The 17063-nt window shown below is 42.2% G+C and overlaps 1 protein-coding gene and 1 pseudogene across 2 annotated transcripts in view; both read left to right on the top strand.

The window, feature by feature from the left end:
* The window catches only part of LOC309554655, a 28883-nt pseudogene extending 12870 nt beyond the window's left edge, over positions 1–16013 (top strand). Inside the window, exons 4-5 of the transcript in view lie at positions 15777–15851; positions 15949–16013. The product of the transcript in view is annotated as an uncharacterized misc_RNA (transcript). The remainder of the gene's footprint in view (positions 1–15776; positions 15852–15948) is intronic.
* The window catches only part of AMN1 (antagonist of mitotic exit network 1 homolog), a 284298-nt gene that overhangs the window by 194767 nt on the left and 72468 nt on the right, over positions 1–17063 (top strand). Inside the window, exon 4 of the mRNA XM_082254888.1 lies at positions 16365–16582. Within this exon, the coding sequence (XP_082111014.1) occupies positions 16365–16582 (218 nt within the window). The remainder of the gene's footprint in view (positions 1–16364; positions 16583–17063) is intronic.

The following is a 17063-nucleotide window of genomic DNA, read 5'->3' as shown; positions in this document are numbered from 1 at the left end:
TCTCTCCTCCTCCTCTCCTGACTGACATAAGCGGAGGAAATCCCGACCCCGCCCGCTGCAACTGTCAGGCGGGGAGAGGAGAGAGGCAGTGGGTCATGTGACGGCTGGTCGATGCTCTAAAAACAGGTAGAAACTGCATTTATCATTGGGAAAGAAAGAGGATTATATCAACTTAGTAGTGTGGGTTAAAGAACATGTTATGCTTACCTGCTCTGTACAGTGGTATTGTGCAGAGCAGCCCTGAATTTCCTCTTCTGGGGTCCCTGCTGGCACTCTCTGCTTGGGGCACTCCTGCAGACTCACTCCTGAGCGTGGCTGTGTGCGACCATACACACAAACAGCTCAGGAGAAGCCTATGTTTCCCACTGCTGCCTCTCTGTTCTGTGAGGAGAGGAACAGAAAGCAGCAACACTGCATATGAGCACAGCACTGGACACTGGATTAAGCTAGATCTTGGGTATTTAGGGAGGTGAGGGGGAAGAGCAACTACTGGAACATTTTTTACCTTAATGCAGGGAATGCAGGGTTGTGACCTTAGAACCACTTTAAGCTTAGTTGGGTTTTCAATTTAAAGTTGTATGTAAAGGTTTGTGGCTTTTAAGTTCACCCAGTAATAAAGCTTTGGACTAACTGTAAATGCCCTGCTTCTCCTTTCTTTATCTATGAGCTAGCTGAGGCCCAGTTCACACTCGTGTGACATGTGGTTCGACTTTGGAAACATATGTCGCATCACAAATAATTGCAATGGAACCATTCTAATAGGAGCGACTTGAGTCCCTGCACTACTTTTTGTCTGACTTTAGCACCACTTGCATTGACTTCTGTTAAAGAAGTCGTGCTAAAGTTGCATTGAGGTGTCGACTTCAAAGTAGAGTGACTTTGAAGTTGCCACAGTGGGAACTGGACCTAAGTGTGCATCATATGCAGGGACAAATTTTTACATAGCGAAATAGGCCATGGCCTAGGGTAGCAGGGCTACTATGGGTGGCAACAGCCATACACATGTAGTTGCTGACTGACAGCAACACATCCCTGTGTAAAAAAAAAAAAAAGTTTCTATAATATAGCTGTTGTCGCTACACAGTCTGTGAATTTTTGTTTGTGGACTAATATTGTATGTTCCTTTTTTACCCATCCGATTTTTATACGAGGTTATACATCTATGACGAAACTGCATACAGGACACCGGTACAGTTATTAATTCTAGGTGTACCAATGCATCTTGGGTAAACTGTCACCTCCAACCTTGTCTTAAGCCTCATTGTGCCATTGAAGTAGAATAATAATGTATTGGACCAGACAGGACCTTCACTGATGCAGGTTTATTAATAACAGCTGGGAACATACAAGATCATGTTCAAAGCATAGGAACATGCAAGTCTAAGGCTCCTTTCACACAGGCGGACCGTTCAGATCCGCCTGTCAGTTTTTTTGGCGGATCTGAACGGTCCCCCCCCCCCATGCATTCCTATGGGGCATCGGATGTCAGCAGAGACATGTCCGCTGACATCCGATCCGATCCGTCAAATCTGGACGGATGGAAACCCTATTTTCCAATCCGTCCGGCGGATCGGATGGTATCGGATGAGAACGGACCGACGGTCCGTTCCCATCTGATTTCCCCCATAGAGATGCATGGGGAACTGACAGCTGTGTCTCCGCACACAGCGCGGAGACACAGCTGTCATCCTTCTGCTCAGCGGGGGATCAGCGAATCGATCCCCCGCTGAGAAAAACGGAGTCCGTCCGACGGACAGTGTGTGTGAAAGAGCCCTTATTTGAACGGTTTAATACGCAAGAATATAGGGTACAATGTGATTGGTTGCAAAGATCTACTTCATTGTAACCAACCATAAATCTGACACCTGTCATACATTCAGACAAATCTATTCATTCCTTTAATACCTATATGTTTATTAAAATGATTTATAACCTTTTTTGTGTATAGTTTTACCAATTTAAATTCCTTGTCTGCAGACAGTGTGACACCCAATGTGTTCATCATTAAATCACTCTTCTTGTTTTGGTAAGACTTCCCCAACCCAAGGACTTTAACATATTTACGACTTTAGGCAAATGAACTTTTCACCCCATTCTGGGTTGAATGTCTTAATAGTGTTTAACCATAGAGTTCTGCTCAAAAGCCTGTAGGAGCAGCCTCTTTGAGACGCAGTGTGCATGAGCATTATATGTACTTTATGTATTCGTATATATAGGTTACATAAATAATACTATATTAAATATTCAGTATCTCACAAACGTGACTACACCCTGCACATTTTTGTGAATATTTTATTATAATTTTTTCATCTGACAACACTAAAGAAATGACACTTTGCTAAAATGTAAAGTAGTGAATGTACAGCTTGTATAACAGTGTAAATTTGCTGTCCCCTGAAAATAACTCAACACACAGCCATTAATGTCTAAACCGCTGGCAACAAAAGTGAATACACCCCTAAGTTAAAATGTCTAGATTGGGCCCAAAGTGTCAATATTTAGTGTGGCCACCATTATTTTCCAGCACTGCCTTAACCCTTTTGGGCATGGAGTTCACCAGAGCTTCACAGGTTGCCACTGGAGGGTCTCAACAGGCAAGGCGAGAGGGGGTCAGTTTAAAAGTTTGTCAAAACGTTGGAAGTTATGTGTCTCATTTTAGTGCATCAGCACGTTTTTCTTTTTTTTAATTTTGATCTGAACATATGTTACTTTGACGTCTAAAAATTATATTAGCAATATTGTGAGCTTTGAAATGTAAATTCCAGGCAAAAAGCTCAATATACAGTATCTCACAAAAGTGAGTACACCCCCTCACATTTATGTAAATATTTTATTATATTTTTTCATGTGACAAAACTGAAGAAATTATACTTTTCTATGATGTAAAGAAGGGAGTGCACAGCTTGTATAACAGTGTAAATTTGCTGTCCCTTCAAAATAACTCAACACACAGCCATTAATGTCTAAACCACTGGCAACAAAAGTGAATACACCCCTAAGAGGAAATGTCCAAGTTGAGCCCAAAGTGTCAATATTTTGTATGGCCACCATTATTTTCCAGCACTGCCATAACCCTCTTGGACATGGAGTTCACCAGAGCTTCACAGGTTGCCACTGGAGTCCTCTTCCACTCCTCCATGACGACATCACGGAGCTGGTGGATGTTAGAGACCTTGCACTCCTCCACCTTCCATTTGAAGATGCCCCACAGATGCTCAATAGGGTTTTGGTCTGGAAACATGCTTGCCCAATCCATCACCTTTACCCTCAGTTTTTTTAGCAAGGCAGTGGTCATCTTGGAGATGTGTTTGGGGTCATTATCATGTTGGATCACTGCCCTGCGGCCCAGTCTCCAAAGGGAGGGGATCATGCTCTGCTTCAGTATGTCACAGTACATGTTGGCATTCAAGGTTCCCTCAATGCTCCTCAGTGCCAGCAGCACTCATGCAGCCCAAGACCATGACGCTTCCACTACCATGCTTGACTGTAGGCAGGACACATTTGTATAACAGTGTAAATTTGCTGTCCCTTCAAAATAACTCAACACACAGCCATTAATGTCTAAACCACTGGCAACAAAAGTGAATACACCCCTAAGAGGAAATGTCCAAGTTGAGCCCAAAGTGTCAATATTTTGTATGGCCACCATTATTTTCCAGCACTGCCATAACCCTCTTGGACATGGAGTTCACCAGAGCTTCACAGGTTGCCACTGGAGTCCTCTTCCACTCCTCCATGACGACATCACGGAGCTGGTGGATGTTAGAGACCTTGCACTCCTCCACCTTCCATTTGAAGATGCCCCACAGATGCTCAATAGGGTTTTGGTCTGGAAACATGCTTGCCCAATCCATCACCTTTACCCTCAGTTTTTTTAGCAAGGCAGTGGTCATCTTGGAGATGTGTTTGGGGTCATTATCATGTTGGATCACTGCCCTGCGGCCCAGTCTCCAAAGGGAGGGGATCATGCTCTGCTTCAGTATGTCACAGTACATGTTGGCATTCAAGGTTCCCTCAATGCTCCTCAGTGCCAGCAGCACTCATGCAGCCCAAGACCATGACGCTTCCACTACCATGCTTGACTGTAGGCAGGACACATTTGTCTTTGCATTCCTCACCTGGTTGCCGCTACGCACTCTTGTCTTCAGTAAACTGTTTGCAGGCTTTCTTGTGCATCATCTTTAGAAGAGGCTTCCTTCTTGGACAACAGCCATGCAGACCAATTTGATGCAGTGTACGGCGTATGGTCTGAGCACTGACAGGCTGATTCCCCCCACCCCTTCAACCTCTGCAGCAATGCTGGCAGCACTCATACATCTATTTTCCAAAGACAACCTCTGGATATGATGCTGAGCACGTGCACTCAACTTCTTTGGTCGACCATGGCGAGGCCTGTTCTGAGTGGGACCTGTCCTGTTAAACCGTATGGTCTTGGTCACTGTGCTGCAGCTCAATTTCAGGGTCTTGGCAATCATCTTATAGCCTAGACTATCTTTATGCAGAGAAACAATTCTTTATTTCAGATCTTTGTGATAAGATGCCATGTTGAACTTCCAGTGACCAGTATGGGAGAGTGAGAGCGATAACACCAAATTTAACACACCTGCTCCCCATTCATACCTGAGACCTTGTAACACTAACGAGTCACATGACACCGGGGAGGGAAAATGGCTAATTTGGCCCAATTTGAACATTTTAATTTTGGGGTTCACTCACTTTTGTTGCCAGCGGTTTAGACATGAATGGCTGTGGGTTGAGTTTTTTTGAGGGGACAGTAAATGTACACTGTTATACAAGCTGTACACTCACTACTTTACATTGTAGCAAATAAAATATTTCCAAAAATGTGAGGGGTGTACTCACTTTTGTGAGATACTGTGTGTGTATGTATACATACATATATATATATATATATATATATATAGCATCGTCAGCAATTCAGAAGTGGTTCCTACTTCCCAGTGCACATACAATCTTCTGGGCTAGCAATCACCCTGCTCTAGCTTCAGCAACATGTCACCGCAGTGCCCACACTGGCTGCACGGACACATTCAGGCAACTGCCACATACCAGCCCAAGGTGTTCCGTGGCCAGACTTCCCTTGGGCATCAATCGGGCCCCTGTGTCCAACAGGGTCTGATTCTGCGATTCATTCCTCTCTGCAGGTTCTCCACCAACATGTGGGATAGCCCCGGCTCACTCTGGCATCTGCCATCTTGTTCCTCCACACAAGTGTCTGCTCCTCAGCTACACCCGACAGCGGAAGTGACGGTCCCAGCTCCCATCCTCTGTTCTGGTCCGTGAATAGCGACACCACCCGTGGCCCCACACTAGCTGATTCTCTGGCGGTGGCTCCTCCTGCAAGGTAGATCTCTTTAGTGCGCTCTCTCCCGCGCGTTGCAGTAACCCCTTCGCCGCTGCTATAATGCAGCCCAGCCTACACGAACACAGTACTGCAATGCAGATTATGTTCCCTGCCACAGATACACATACATCTGCCTCTTCTTTCTTGACTTGAGCTTCAGTTGCCCTTTTCCATTCCCCAGCCAACTGAACTCCCTCACTTCTGTTAGAAATTGTTCTGCTGTTACTGTTTGTATGGCAGGCATTTTCTGTCGCAGCACATGTGCTGAGACAACCCCTGACGCGGCAATGTCCGCACCCCGGGTCACTGCTTTCTTGACCATAACTTGAAAGCACACTTGCACTAATTACTGTAATGCAAACATGATTTTTTCCTACAATACAGCACATCCTTTCTCCATCGACACTCCAGAACTTTACTTGAGAAGACATGGTGTTTGTTGGGTAAATGTCTGGTCATTGCCGGTAGCAACCACTGCTGTGATCATGACTTAAAAGCACACTTGAACTGATCACTGTAAAGCAGACATTACTTTCTCCTGCAATATAGCACATCCTTTCTTCGCCAACACTCCAGCACTTTTCATGAGAAGACATAACTTTACTTGGGCAAATTTCCGGTTGTTGCCGGTAGCAACCACTGCTGTAACTCAGAGTTAATTCCGGGCGACGCCCACAAATGTAGCACTGTCCCCGTAGGGCTTGCTGTGTGATGACTTCTTGGGCCTCCTCTGATTACCTGCAGACATTCACTAGGCGACAGTTCTCTCATCCACCCTTACTCCTAGTGGCTCGTTACTCAATAAACTGTCCAGTGGTTTTGGTTTATGGTATTTATTGAATAGGAACTTGAATAGGAGATGGGAATAGTGGGATACTCCAACTTGAACTATTTACAGTTGATAAGGATGACTCTGACTTGGCCTCACCAGGTTTCTTGTGGAAGCAGTCAAACGACTTTAACCATACTGCCACCTGTATGGAAAGGGTAAGTCTTCTTGCTCTCTCCAGCAGCAGACTTATTGCTTAAAGACTACATTTTCTTCAGGACAATCTCTAGCATCCTCTTGACTGACACCTGTCCACTGACTCTTCTAGCCAAAGGGATGGCCCTCTATGAACAGGCCCCTTGACACAGATCTGTACTCACTGTATGCAGAATCAGATCCTTTCCAGAGTCTCCCTTCCAGTCAGCTCTGCAGGACCTCTGGGTTCAGCTCCTCTCTAACTCTCAGGCCCTTAGGTCGACCAACTGAGGCCGCATGGCAACTTCTACAGAGGAGGGGCAGCGTCCCCTCCCTCCGGGACCCTGTTCTCCAGCTTAAAGATCCCAAGCACATGTGCCCTTGACATTTATACAGTATCCCAGCATGCACAGATGCCCTTTCCTCTGCCAATCACCAGGGCTGTACTAAATGCCTGAAGTTGAATATTAAATATGAAGATTATATTTTTTGAAAATATAATAATGTATACTATTTGTTCAGGATTTCTTCTGTATGTAGAAAAGGACATTGTAACTTACCATTGAAACTTATATACATAATTTGTAATGCGTGTATGCCAACAGTGTCCTCCAGTGCTGCTAATCAGTGCCCATAAGTGCCTCTCCAGTGTTACCTATCAGTGGCCATCAGTGCCATCTATCAGTGCAGCCTCATCAGCGCACATCAGTGAAAGAGGAAAAATTACCAGTTTGCAAAATTGTATATCAAACTATGAAAAAAAGTTTTTTTTCCTCAAAACCTTTGGTCTTTTTTTTTATTTGCTTCGCAAAAAATAAAAAACCCAGTGGTGATCAAAAACCACCAAAAGTAAGCACTATTCGTGTGAAAAAAATGATAAAAATGTTGTTTGGGTACAGTGTTGCATGACCACGCAATTGTCATTCAAAGTGTGACAGCGCTGAAAGCTGAAAATTGGCCTGGGCAGGAAGGGGGTAAAAGTGCCCAGTAGGCAAGTGGTTAAATAATACTATTCTACCAGGTTCTATTTCATTTTTTGTCAAGGTTGTTTCCTTGGTAGTGGTCAAGAGTTTAACTTTAAATGTGGATTTTCTCTAATGTAAAATAGTATAGTATAATTTTCTAGAGACTAATAACTATTGCTTAATATTGAAATAATAATAATATTGATAATACTACTACTTCAATAATATTATGAATATGAATAATAATTCTATTATTAATAAGAAAAAAAATGTATGTGGACTTTATGAGCACATCATGAGACAGATTGTAATGTTCCGGTACCTTTGGTACCCTAAATTACACTTTCCACAAGTGTATGCGCCCCACCATTTACTTTTGGAAAGGTGCGCATACACCTTTAAGACTGGAGCTGTCATCACCCAGCGCCGGACTAGATGGCTATTTAAAGCGCCGGTTCTCACTCACATGTGTTCGTTCAAACACCCTTACCTGGATGCTAACCTTGCTTGAAGCTTCCATGCTTGCAAGCTTACCTCGCTGACGGAACCTCGCCGCGCTGATCCCTGTATCGCGCTACTGGATCATCCGCCTCTCCTGAACCACCCTTCGGCTGTATCGCTAATAGTGCTAAGTACCCCGCAGGGGAATTCTCTATAAACTTATACTAAGCTTACACTATCTAGCTCTGCATAGTAAAGACTGTTTATCACATCTGCATAACTAGATTGCTAGCTCTTGAGACTACTGCTACTTTTCTGCACTTGGTTGATCTCTTTTGTATGTCCACCTGCTATTCTGTCATCTGCTACCATACAACATTGCTAAACCTTCCTGCATCCATCTGCTACTGTCTCACCTTCAAGTGTCTATCACCTACCACCTCCACTCAACCTATCCCTCAACCTTCATCATTGTGTTACCACATACATAAAGTCATTCTAGGAACCAGCTTGCTAATTGTGTGTATTTACTGGCTGAAATAAGACCTTCCACACATGATGAGTCATTGAGGTTGGGAATGGTATCTCAGCATATCTCTTACATGACTACTGACGTGGAACTATTTCTGCAGCTGAAAATCCACACCATATAAGAAACGCAGGAGCGTTACAGATTGAACGAACCAAAAAATGGATTCAGCAGAAATAACCACTCAGGTGACACAATTAAAACAGCAAGTATCTGCGTTAATACACGCACTTGCTGAATTAAAAGAAGACAATCAGGCTCTGTCGCAGCAGGTAATTAGACTGACACAACTTACCTCTGCTCAGTCCCCTGAACCCAAGATAAATCCCCCTTTGGTATTTATAGGCGATCGCAAAAAATTTCGCGAATTTAAAAACGCATGTGAGTTACTTTTTTTGCTAAAACCTCGTACCTACCTTACTGATCACATTAAGGTTTGTACTATTATTTCTTACCTATCAAACGATCCTCAAGCCTGGGCAGATTCTCTTTTTGAGAAAAACGACCAGCTTCTCAACTCCTATGCCTTGTTCCTGGCAGAGCTCACTAGCCTATATGATGACCCCAATAGGCAGAGTACTGCTGATCTTCAGTTAAGATCCTTGAAACAAGGAAGGAGGCCTGTAGAAGACTTTGTCGTAGAGTTCAAGAGATGGACCCTTGATTCAGAATGGAATGATGCATCTCTTAAAACCCAATTTAGGCTTGGCCTATCAGAAGCCGTTAAGGACGAGCTCGCCCGAGCGGATATGCCAAAAACCCTGGATACACTAATACAACTCAGTATTACCATAGATAGAAGACTATGAGAAAGAAAGGCTGAAAAGATGGGAATGCCATTATCCGTTTCCTCTCGGAGTCTGGCCGTTGACCCCCTTCCTATGGAGATAGGAACCATACGCCCACCGCTATCAACTATGGAAAAAGCCAAAAGACGAAATGAAAATCTCTGCTTGTACTGTGCATCCCCGGATCACAAGATAAACGTCTGTCCCCTAGTCAACAAAAAGAAGGGTGAGTGTTCACATGTCTCCCTAGGAGGATTGACAACTTCATTCACTAACCCCTACATTTCTGTTTTTTTGACATTACAGTGGGACCAGAACAGGATTACTACTAAAGCCATGATTGACACAGGATCTTGTGGAAATTATATGGATATATGTTTTGCTGCTTTAAATAAAATTCCTATTATTTCTAAACTCAAACCTGTCTCAGTAAGTCTTATTACCGGTGTTCCGTTATCCTCTGGTCCGATCACCGATCAGACACAAGCACTTCTAGTCACTATTAACGAGTCTCATAGGGAGACTTCTACCTTCGATTTAATACCTTCACCCCACTTTCCCATTGTGTTGGGACTTCCCTGGTTACACACACACCAACCAACCATAGATTGGAAGAAACGGTCCTTGACCTTCCCTTCTTGTTATTGCGAGGATACGTGTAACCTCCCGTTTTCCGGGAAGATTCTGTCTGTGGTGACAGATGAGATTGCACCACTATGTTATCAGGATCTTTCTGAGGTTTTTCTTGAGAAAAATGCTCAAACATTACCTCCTCATCGAGACTATGATTGTAGCATTGATCTACTCCCAAATAGCAAATTGCCGTTCGGTCATGTTTATCCTCTTTCACAGGATGAACTTGCCCATCTCAAAACCTATTTGGATGAGAACTTGGAAAAAGGTTTTATTAGACCTTCCACTTCTTCTACAGCAGCAGGACTCTTTTTTGTTCGCAATAAAGATTCAAGTCTCAGACCTATCATCGACTACAGGAAATTGAATGCCATCACAATAAAAGATCGCTATCCTCTACTGCTTATCCCTGAGCTCATTGAGCAGGTGCGTGGAGCTACCTATTTTTCAAAATTAGACCTGAAAGGAGCATACAATCTCATTCGAATCCGTGATGGACACGAGTGGAAGACTGCATTCAGAACTAGATACGGATTGTTCGAATATCTTGTGATGCCATTCGGCCTATGCAATGCCCCTGCAGTTTTCCAACGATTTATAAACGATATTTTTAAAGACTTACTAGATGTCTGTGTTGTGGTATATCTGGACGATATACTTATATATTCACGGACCCTGTCTGAACACATAAGACATGTAAGACTTGTATTATCGAGATTGCTTGCACATAATCTTTATGTGAAGCTGAAGAAATGCTTGTTCCATAAAGATGAGGTACTCTTTCTAGGCTACATCATATCCAAAACAGGAATCGAGATGGACATGAGTAAAATATCCTGCATTCAGGATTGGCCTACACCAACTACACGCAAGGCGCTACAGCGATTCCTGGGATTTTCAAATTTCTACAGGAAGTTCATAAAAAACTTTTCTGCTATTGTGAGACCCCTCACACAGCTCACTAGCATAAAAATACCATTTAAATGGTCAGAAGAAGCAAATAAGGCTTTCCACTTGTTAAAGACAAGGTTTACTTCCGCTCCCATATTACGCCATCCAGACCCATCCCTCCAATACATTCTGGAGGTAGATGCGTCAAACATGGCAGTAGGAGCAATACTCTCCCAACGACCTACCCACACTTCACCACTTCATCCAGTCGCTTTTTTTTCTAAATCCCTGAGCAGTCCCGAGATAAATTACCCCGTGGGTGAAAAGGAACTGCTTGCTATAAAATTGGCTCTGGAGAATTGGCGACATTTACTCGAAGGCACCCAATTACCAATAATTATATACACGGACCATAAAAACCTCCAATATCTTCAGACTAGCAAAACTCTCTCGCATCGACAGGTACGATGGTCACTATTTTTTCTAAGGTTTAACTTCCTAGTGACCTACACACCTGCAGATAAGAACAAAAAGGCGGATGCACAATCATGACTAACTGAAGAAAACTACTTTGAAATCCCTTCCGTTCCTATAATACCTCACAAACGCATTATTGGAGTTGTCCGTTCCTTAAAGGAAGAGGTTCTGCATGGTATAAGTTTGGATTCACCCCCACCACAACTAAATACTGATGCAGAAGGCTTCCTCTACTACAACGACAAACTTTACATACCACTTACCCTACGCACCAAGATCTTGGAATTATCGCATGATGTGCCTATGGCAGGACATATGGGTATGACAAAGACTTTCAATTTGATTTCTCGACAATTCTGGTGGCCTGACATGAAAACATCTATACAAAAATTCGTCTCTTCATGCAATGTCTGTGCCAGGTCCAAAATTGACACTACGAGACCATCCGGTCTACTATGCAGTCTACCAATACCCCAAACTCCATGGGAGGTTTTGTCATTGGACTTCATCGTAGAATTGCCTCCTTCCAAAGGATTTAATACCATCTTGGTGTCAGTGGACCATCTGACAAAGATGGCACATTTCATTGCTATTCGCAGACTACCTTCGTCCAAACAAACGGCAGAATTCCTGATGAAACATGTCTTCAGATTACATGGTATCCCAAAAACTCTTCTGTCTGACCGTGGATCCCAATTTATTTCTAAATTCTGGCAAGAACTATGTCACATACTACGGATTGAGCGGAAGCTCACTTCTCCTTACCATCCGCAGACCAACGGACAGACTGAAAGAGTCAACCAATGCATCGAGCAGTATTTACGTTGTTACACTTCTTACCAACAGGATGATTGGTTGGATCTTCTCCCCCTGGCAGAATTTGCCTACAACAACGCAACTCACAGTACAACCAAGCAGAGTCCGTTCTACTTGAACTATGGGTTCCATCCCTCTTTTCTCCCTCCACGCATCCTTCCTTCAAATAACCCAGTAGCCTCAGACTATCTTACCCAAATAAAGGATTCTCTGGGTTTACTAAATACTACCATTGCACACGCTCACAGTCAACAAAAGAAGTACTATGATCTTCGTAGAAGACCTTCTCCACAGTATACTATCGGGGACCTCGTTTGGCTCTCAACAAAAAACTTGAGACTGAAGATCCCTAGCAAAAAGCTTGGACCTCTGTTCTTGGGACCTTTCCCAATCAAGAAACTTATTGGAAAAGCTGCAGTGCAGCTTACATTGCCAATGGACCTAAAAATCCATCCCATTTTCCATGTGTCGCTACTAAAACCCCATGTTCCGGACCAAGGAATAAGGCCTAATATTCCACCTCCCCCTCCTGTACAAGTTGAAGGTGGAGAAGAATACGAGATAAAAGAGATTCTGGATTCTCGTATCTACAGAAGAAGACTTCAGTACTTGGTTAGATGGAAGAACTATGGGCCCCAAGACGACACCTGGCTAAACACCTCTGACATACATGCCCCTAGATTAATCCGCAATTTTCATGCGAGATACCCAGACAAACCAGCTCCAGAGGCCTTCAGGAGCAGGCCTTAAGGGGGGGGTATTGTAATGTTCCGGTACCTTTGGTACCCTAAATTACACTTTCCACAAGTGTATGCGCCCCACCATTTACTTTTGGAAAGGTGCGCATACACCTTTAAGACTGGAGCTGTCATCACCCAGCGCTGGACTAGATGGCTATTTAAATCGCCGGTTCTCACTCACATGTGTTCGTTCAAACACCCTTACCTGGATGCTAACCTTGCTTGAAGCTTCCATGCTTGCAAGCTTACCTCGCTGACGGAACCTCGCCGCGCTGATCCCTGTATCCCGCTACTGGATCATCCGCCTCTCCTGAACCACCCTTTGGCTGTATCGCTAATAGTGCTAAGTACCCCGCAGGGGAATTCTCTATAAACTTATACTAAGCTTACACTATCTAGCTCTGCATAATACAGACTGTTTATCACATCTGCATAACTAGATTGCTAGCTCTTGAGACTACTGCTACTTTTCTGCACTGGGTTGATCTCTTTTGTATGTCCACCTGCTATTCTGTCATCTGCTACCATACAACATTGCTAAACCTTCCTGCATCCATCTGCTACTGTCTCACCTTCAAGTGTCTATCACCTACCACCTCCACTCAACCTATCCCTCAACCTTCATCATTGTGTTACCACATACATAAAGTCATTCTAGGAACCAGCTTGCTAATTGTGTGTATTTACTGGCTGAAATAAGACCTTCCACACATGATGAGTCATTGAGGTTGGGAATGGTATCTCAGCATATCTCTTACATGACTACTGACGTGGAACTATTTCTGCAGCTGAAAATCCACACCATATAAGAAACGCAGGAGCGTTACACAGATAAGCATGCAAAAAATTATAAAATAGACATTTATTGGTTCAATGTTAAAACAGTAGAAAAATAAAATGATGAAGCTGACCAAAAAGGTCCAGCTCACCAAACATGCATATAGAAGAATAAAGCTACTACGTATAAATCATGTACACAGTAGGAATACAATACATATCAAAATTGCGTGGATATGAAAATACATCTGTTCAAATGTCAACGCGTTTTGCGGTAAGCTTCATCAGGACCATGTGAGTATACAGACAGTTATGTTCTTGAAATAAACAAAAAACAATAATAGTCATTTATAAATAATGTAAAGTATACTTGTATATAAATACATATAGGAATCATTTTAATGGTAGACAAACCTCCTCCAAACAAACAGAGGCAAGAAATTTGCTTGGGGCGGACACAGGGGATTAATGGAACCAGAAAACAGGTCACTATCTATATAGATGTAAAATGAAAAAAGGTAGTAGGATCACATTATATATTAAATCATGCCAATCAAAATGGTTAGCAGGAGAATATATAGATAGAAAATACCCCATAACAGTAAGAAATAAATATATCTTACTTATAAAGTAGAATACAGATGGTCTATGCGGGAAGCCTGGCCACTGGGACTGGTAATCATCCACTCTAAAGATATTGATTTCTTGATTGGGACCTAATGGTATAATAATCATAAATGTAGGGAAAAATAGATATGTATAATCCAGTACAACCCACATAATTAATACAACTTACCTATAACAGGAAGTGTATCCTTAAATAATCAGGACAAGGCCAAATGATCAGGATAGAAGAAAGTTCATGGCATTAGGGAAAATGGGAACATGTAGTATCCCAAAGTTTATATCCAGTATAAATTTTTATATAACAAGATATATGGAACCAATATAAGTAAGATCTCCTTGACCTGAAAGAAAGGTTAATGTAGTCCCAACAAGATAGAAATAAAGTACCTAAATACTCAAAAAGGAAGAGAAGGACAGAGGATAAAATACCTACCGAGCAGATGAATAAATCCGGCGTGTGCCGCCCTTGAAATTTGCCCCGGGAATGGTCCTTAAATACCCCCCACATGCAGTAAACCCTGCCGGCACCACACTCAAGGCGGTGCCGGCCAATGGCATCAGCGGAAGTGCCGCCGCATGACTCCGACAGTGCCCGAAACACCGCCAGAAAGGCGGTGAGATGATACAGGCTGCCAAAAGGGCATCTAGAGGGGCTGAACGGAGGTGGTCCCTCCCAATAAGGTGCAAAAATCAACCCCCACACACACACACAAAGGAGCGGGGGATCTTCAACCCGTGGAAACACATGCATCCGCCCAAAGTACTAAAAACGCTAAGTGTTGGGGGAAGGAAAATAAAAGTCTACCAGTAAAGTCAAAAGGATACTTCCTGATGACGCCACTTCCTGGTAAAAAGCATTAAGGTTTCAGCGTGATATCATTTTCGGTTTGCGGCAGGTCCATGCGGGGTGAGACGCATCTTGGAACGCACGCCATCTGCAGAGCAGCATTTCCATGTTACACAATATCTTTGCCTGTCGGAGGCACCTTAAAATATGAGTGCATTTTTTTTATCTTTGTTCTTTAATTTTGTGACTAAAATATACTGCACAATGAAGGGATTCTTTTCATTTCTTTGAGAAAAGCACAAGTGGAATTTATGTGATCCTGACCTACCCCTAGAAGGAAGTGGTTCCTTAAATAGAGATATTCTACAGGCACTATAGGTCCCAGAGGCCTGAGTGCTTCTGGTGAGTGACCACTGTTCACTAGGCGGTGGACCAGTGATTTGTTGCACCAGTGATTCGCTGCACCGTGGGAAGAAAGAAAATAAATCGCTTGGCACAATTGTTATGGACACAATTAGTTGATTTTTTTGTGTATTTTTTAATCTCTTATATCCTTGGAGGAAACACTGAGCACCTTATATCACTTTATATTATTATTATTGGGAATTTGTTTTAGAGTTTTTTAAACACTTAGAATTTAGCACCTGTATTTTTGCATATATGGTTTTTGGCACATGCAATGTGTATGACACTATCTACTTCAAAAACGGTATATTTATTGCACATATTGACATTCAGCACGTATTTGCACAAGCACTTTATATTTATTTAATTTTCATACTTATTTAGCTACAATTTGCTGCACCTTTTGCATGAATATATCCAGTCACAATTTTTCATGCATGTAATTCCGCATTGTATGAAGTAAGCATCCAGTATAGTATTTTTAACATGATTTATTATATAATGTAATCCTACTACTTTAAATCTCCATAACTTAGTTTAATACACCTTTTTTCATTTTACATCTATATAGATAATGACCCGTTTTCTGGTTCCATTAATCCCCTGTGTCCGCCCCAAGCCAATTTCTTGCCTCTGTTTGGAGAAGGTTTGTCTACCATTAAAATCATTCCTATATGTATTTATATACAAGTATACTTTACATTATTTATAAATGACTATTATTGTTTTTTGTTTATTTCAAGAATATAACTGTCTGTATACTCACACGGTCCTGATGAAGCTTACCACGAAACACGTTGACTTTTGAACAGACGTATTTTCATATCCACGCAATTTTGATAAGTATCGTATTCCTACTCTGTACATGATTTATACGTACTAGCTTTATTCTTCTATATGCATGTTTGGTGAGCTGGACCTTTTTGGTCAGCTTCATCATTTTATTTTTCTACTGTTTTAACATTGAACCAATAAATGTCTATTTTATCATTTTGTGTATGCTTATCTGTCTCATGATGTGCCCATTAAGTCCACATATATTTACAGTTGTTTTATACAACTGTTGCTTTCTATAATATTAATACCATATGTTAATAATAATATGAAATACATGGGTTAATATCAAATTCTACTATACATTTCTCTTATCTTTATTTAGGTATTGAAGCAGTTGCACAGTCTTGTCCATACCTTCATGAGGTCACGTTGAAGAAATGCTGTAATATCACCGATGATGGTATCCTGTCGCTGTCCCTGCATTGTCCTCTGCTACAGATCGTCAACCTTGGTGGCTGCACCCAGATCTCTGATATCTCACTGCAGGCTCTGGGGCAGAATTGCCCTCTTTTACACAGTGTGGACTTCTCTGCTACAGCTGTACGTATAGCTAGGGGCCTTATTTCAGAAAAATGCTCTTAAAGTGTATCTGTACTATTTTTTTTTTTTTTTCAGATTTTGTTAGAATCTGTGACGCATTCTCTCTCACTTTAAGTAACTTTTTGCATGTAAAATACATATGTGACACAGTTTGTCAATAGTGTTAACTATTATGTTATGTTTTTCAGAATGGTTCTTTAACACCGTATTATTAGGCGTTCATTTAACACTGTGGGGGGCTGCTTGCAACAGTCAGGTTTTATTCATACGGCTTAAAGCGGAGCTCCAGGTTTTAGTGAAACATTAAACCTTCATTTTTTTTTTAACTAAAATAAAAAAACATGTTATACTTACCTGCTCTGTTCAGTGGCTTTGCACAAAGCAGCCCCATCCTTTCTGAGCTCCCCTGAATACGCTCCAGGCTCCTCCTTTCCTGCGAGTCCCCCCTATGGAACTACAGTTACAGAGGGGATCTAAGGCT

The sequence above is a fragment of the Pelophylax lessonae genome (assembly GCF_965119305.1).
Source record: "Pelophylax lessonae genome assembly, chromosome: 4".
Lineage (NCBI taxonomy): Eukaryota > Metazoa > Chordata > Amphibia > Anura > Ranidae > Pelophylax > Pelophylax lessonae.
This window is presented reverse-complemented; position numbering and strand designations above follow the sequence as displayed.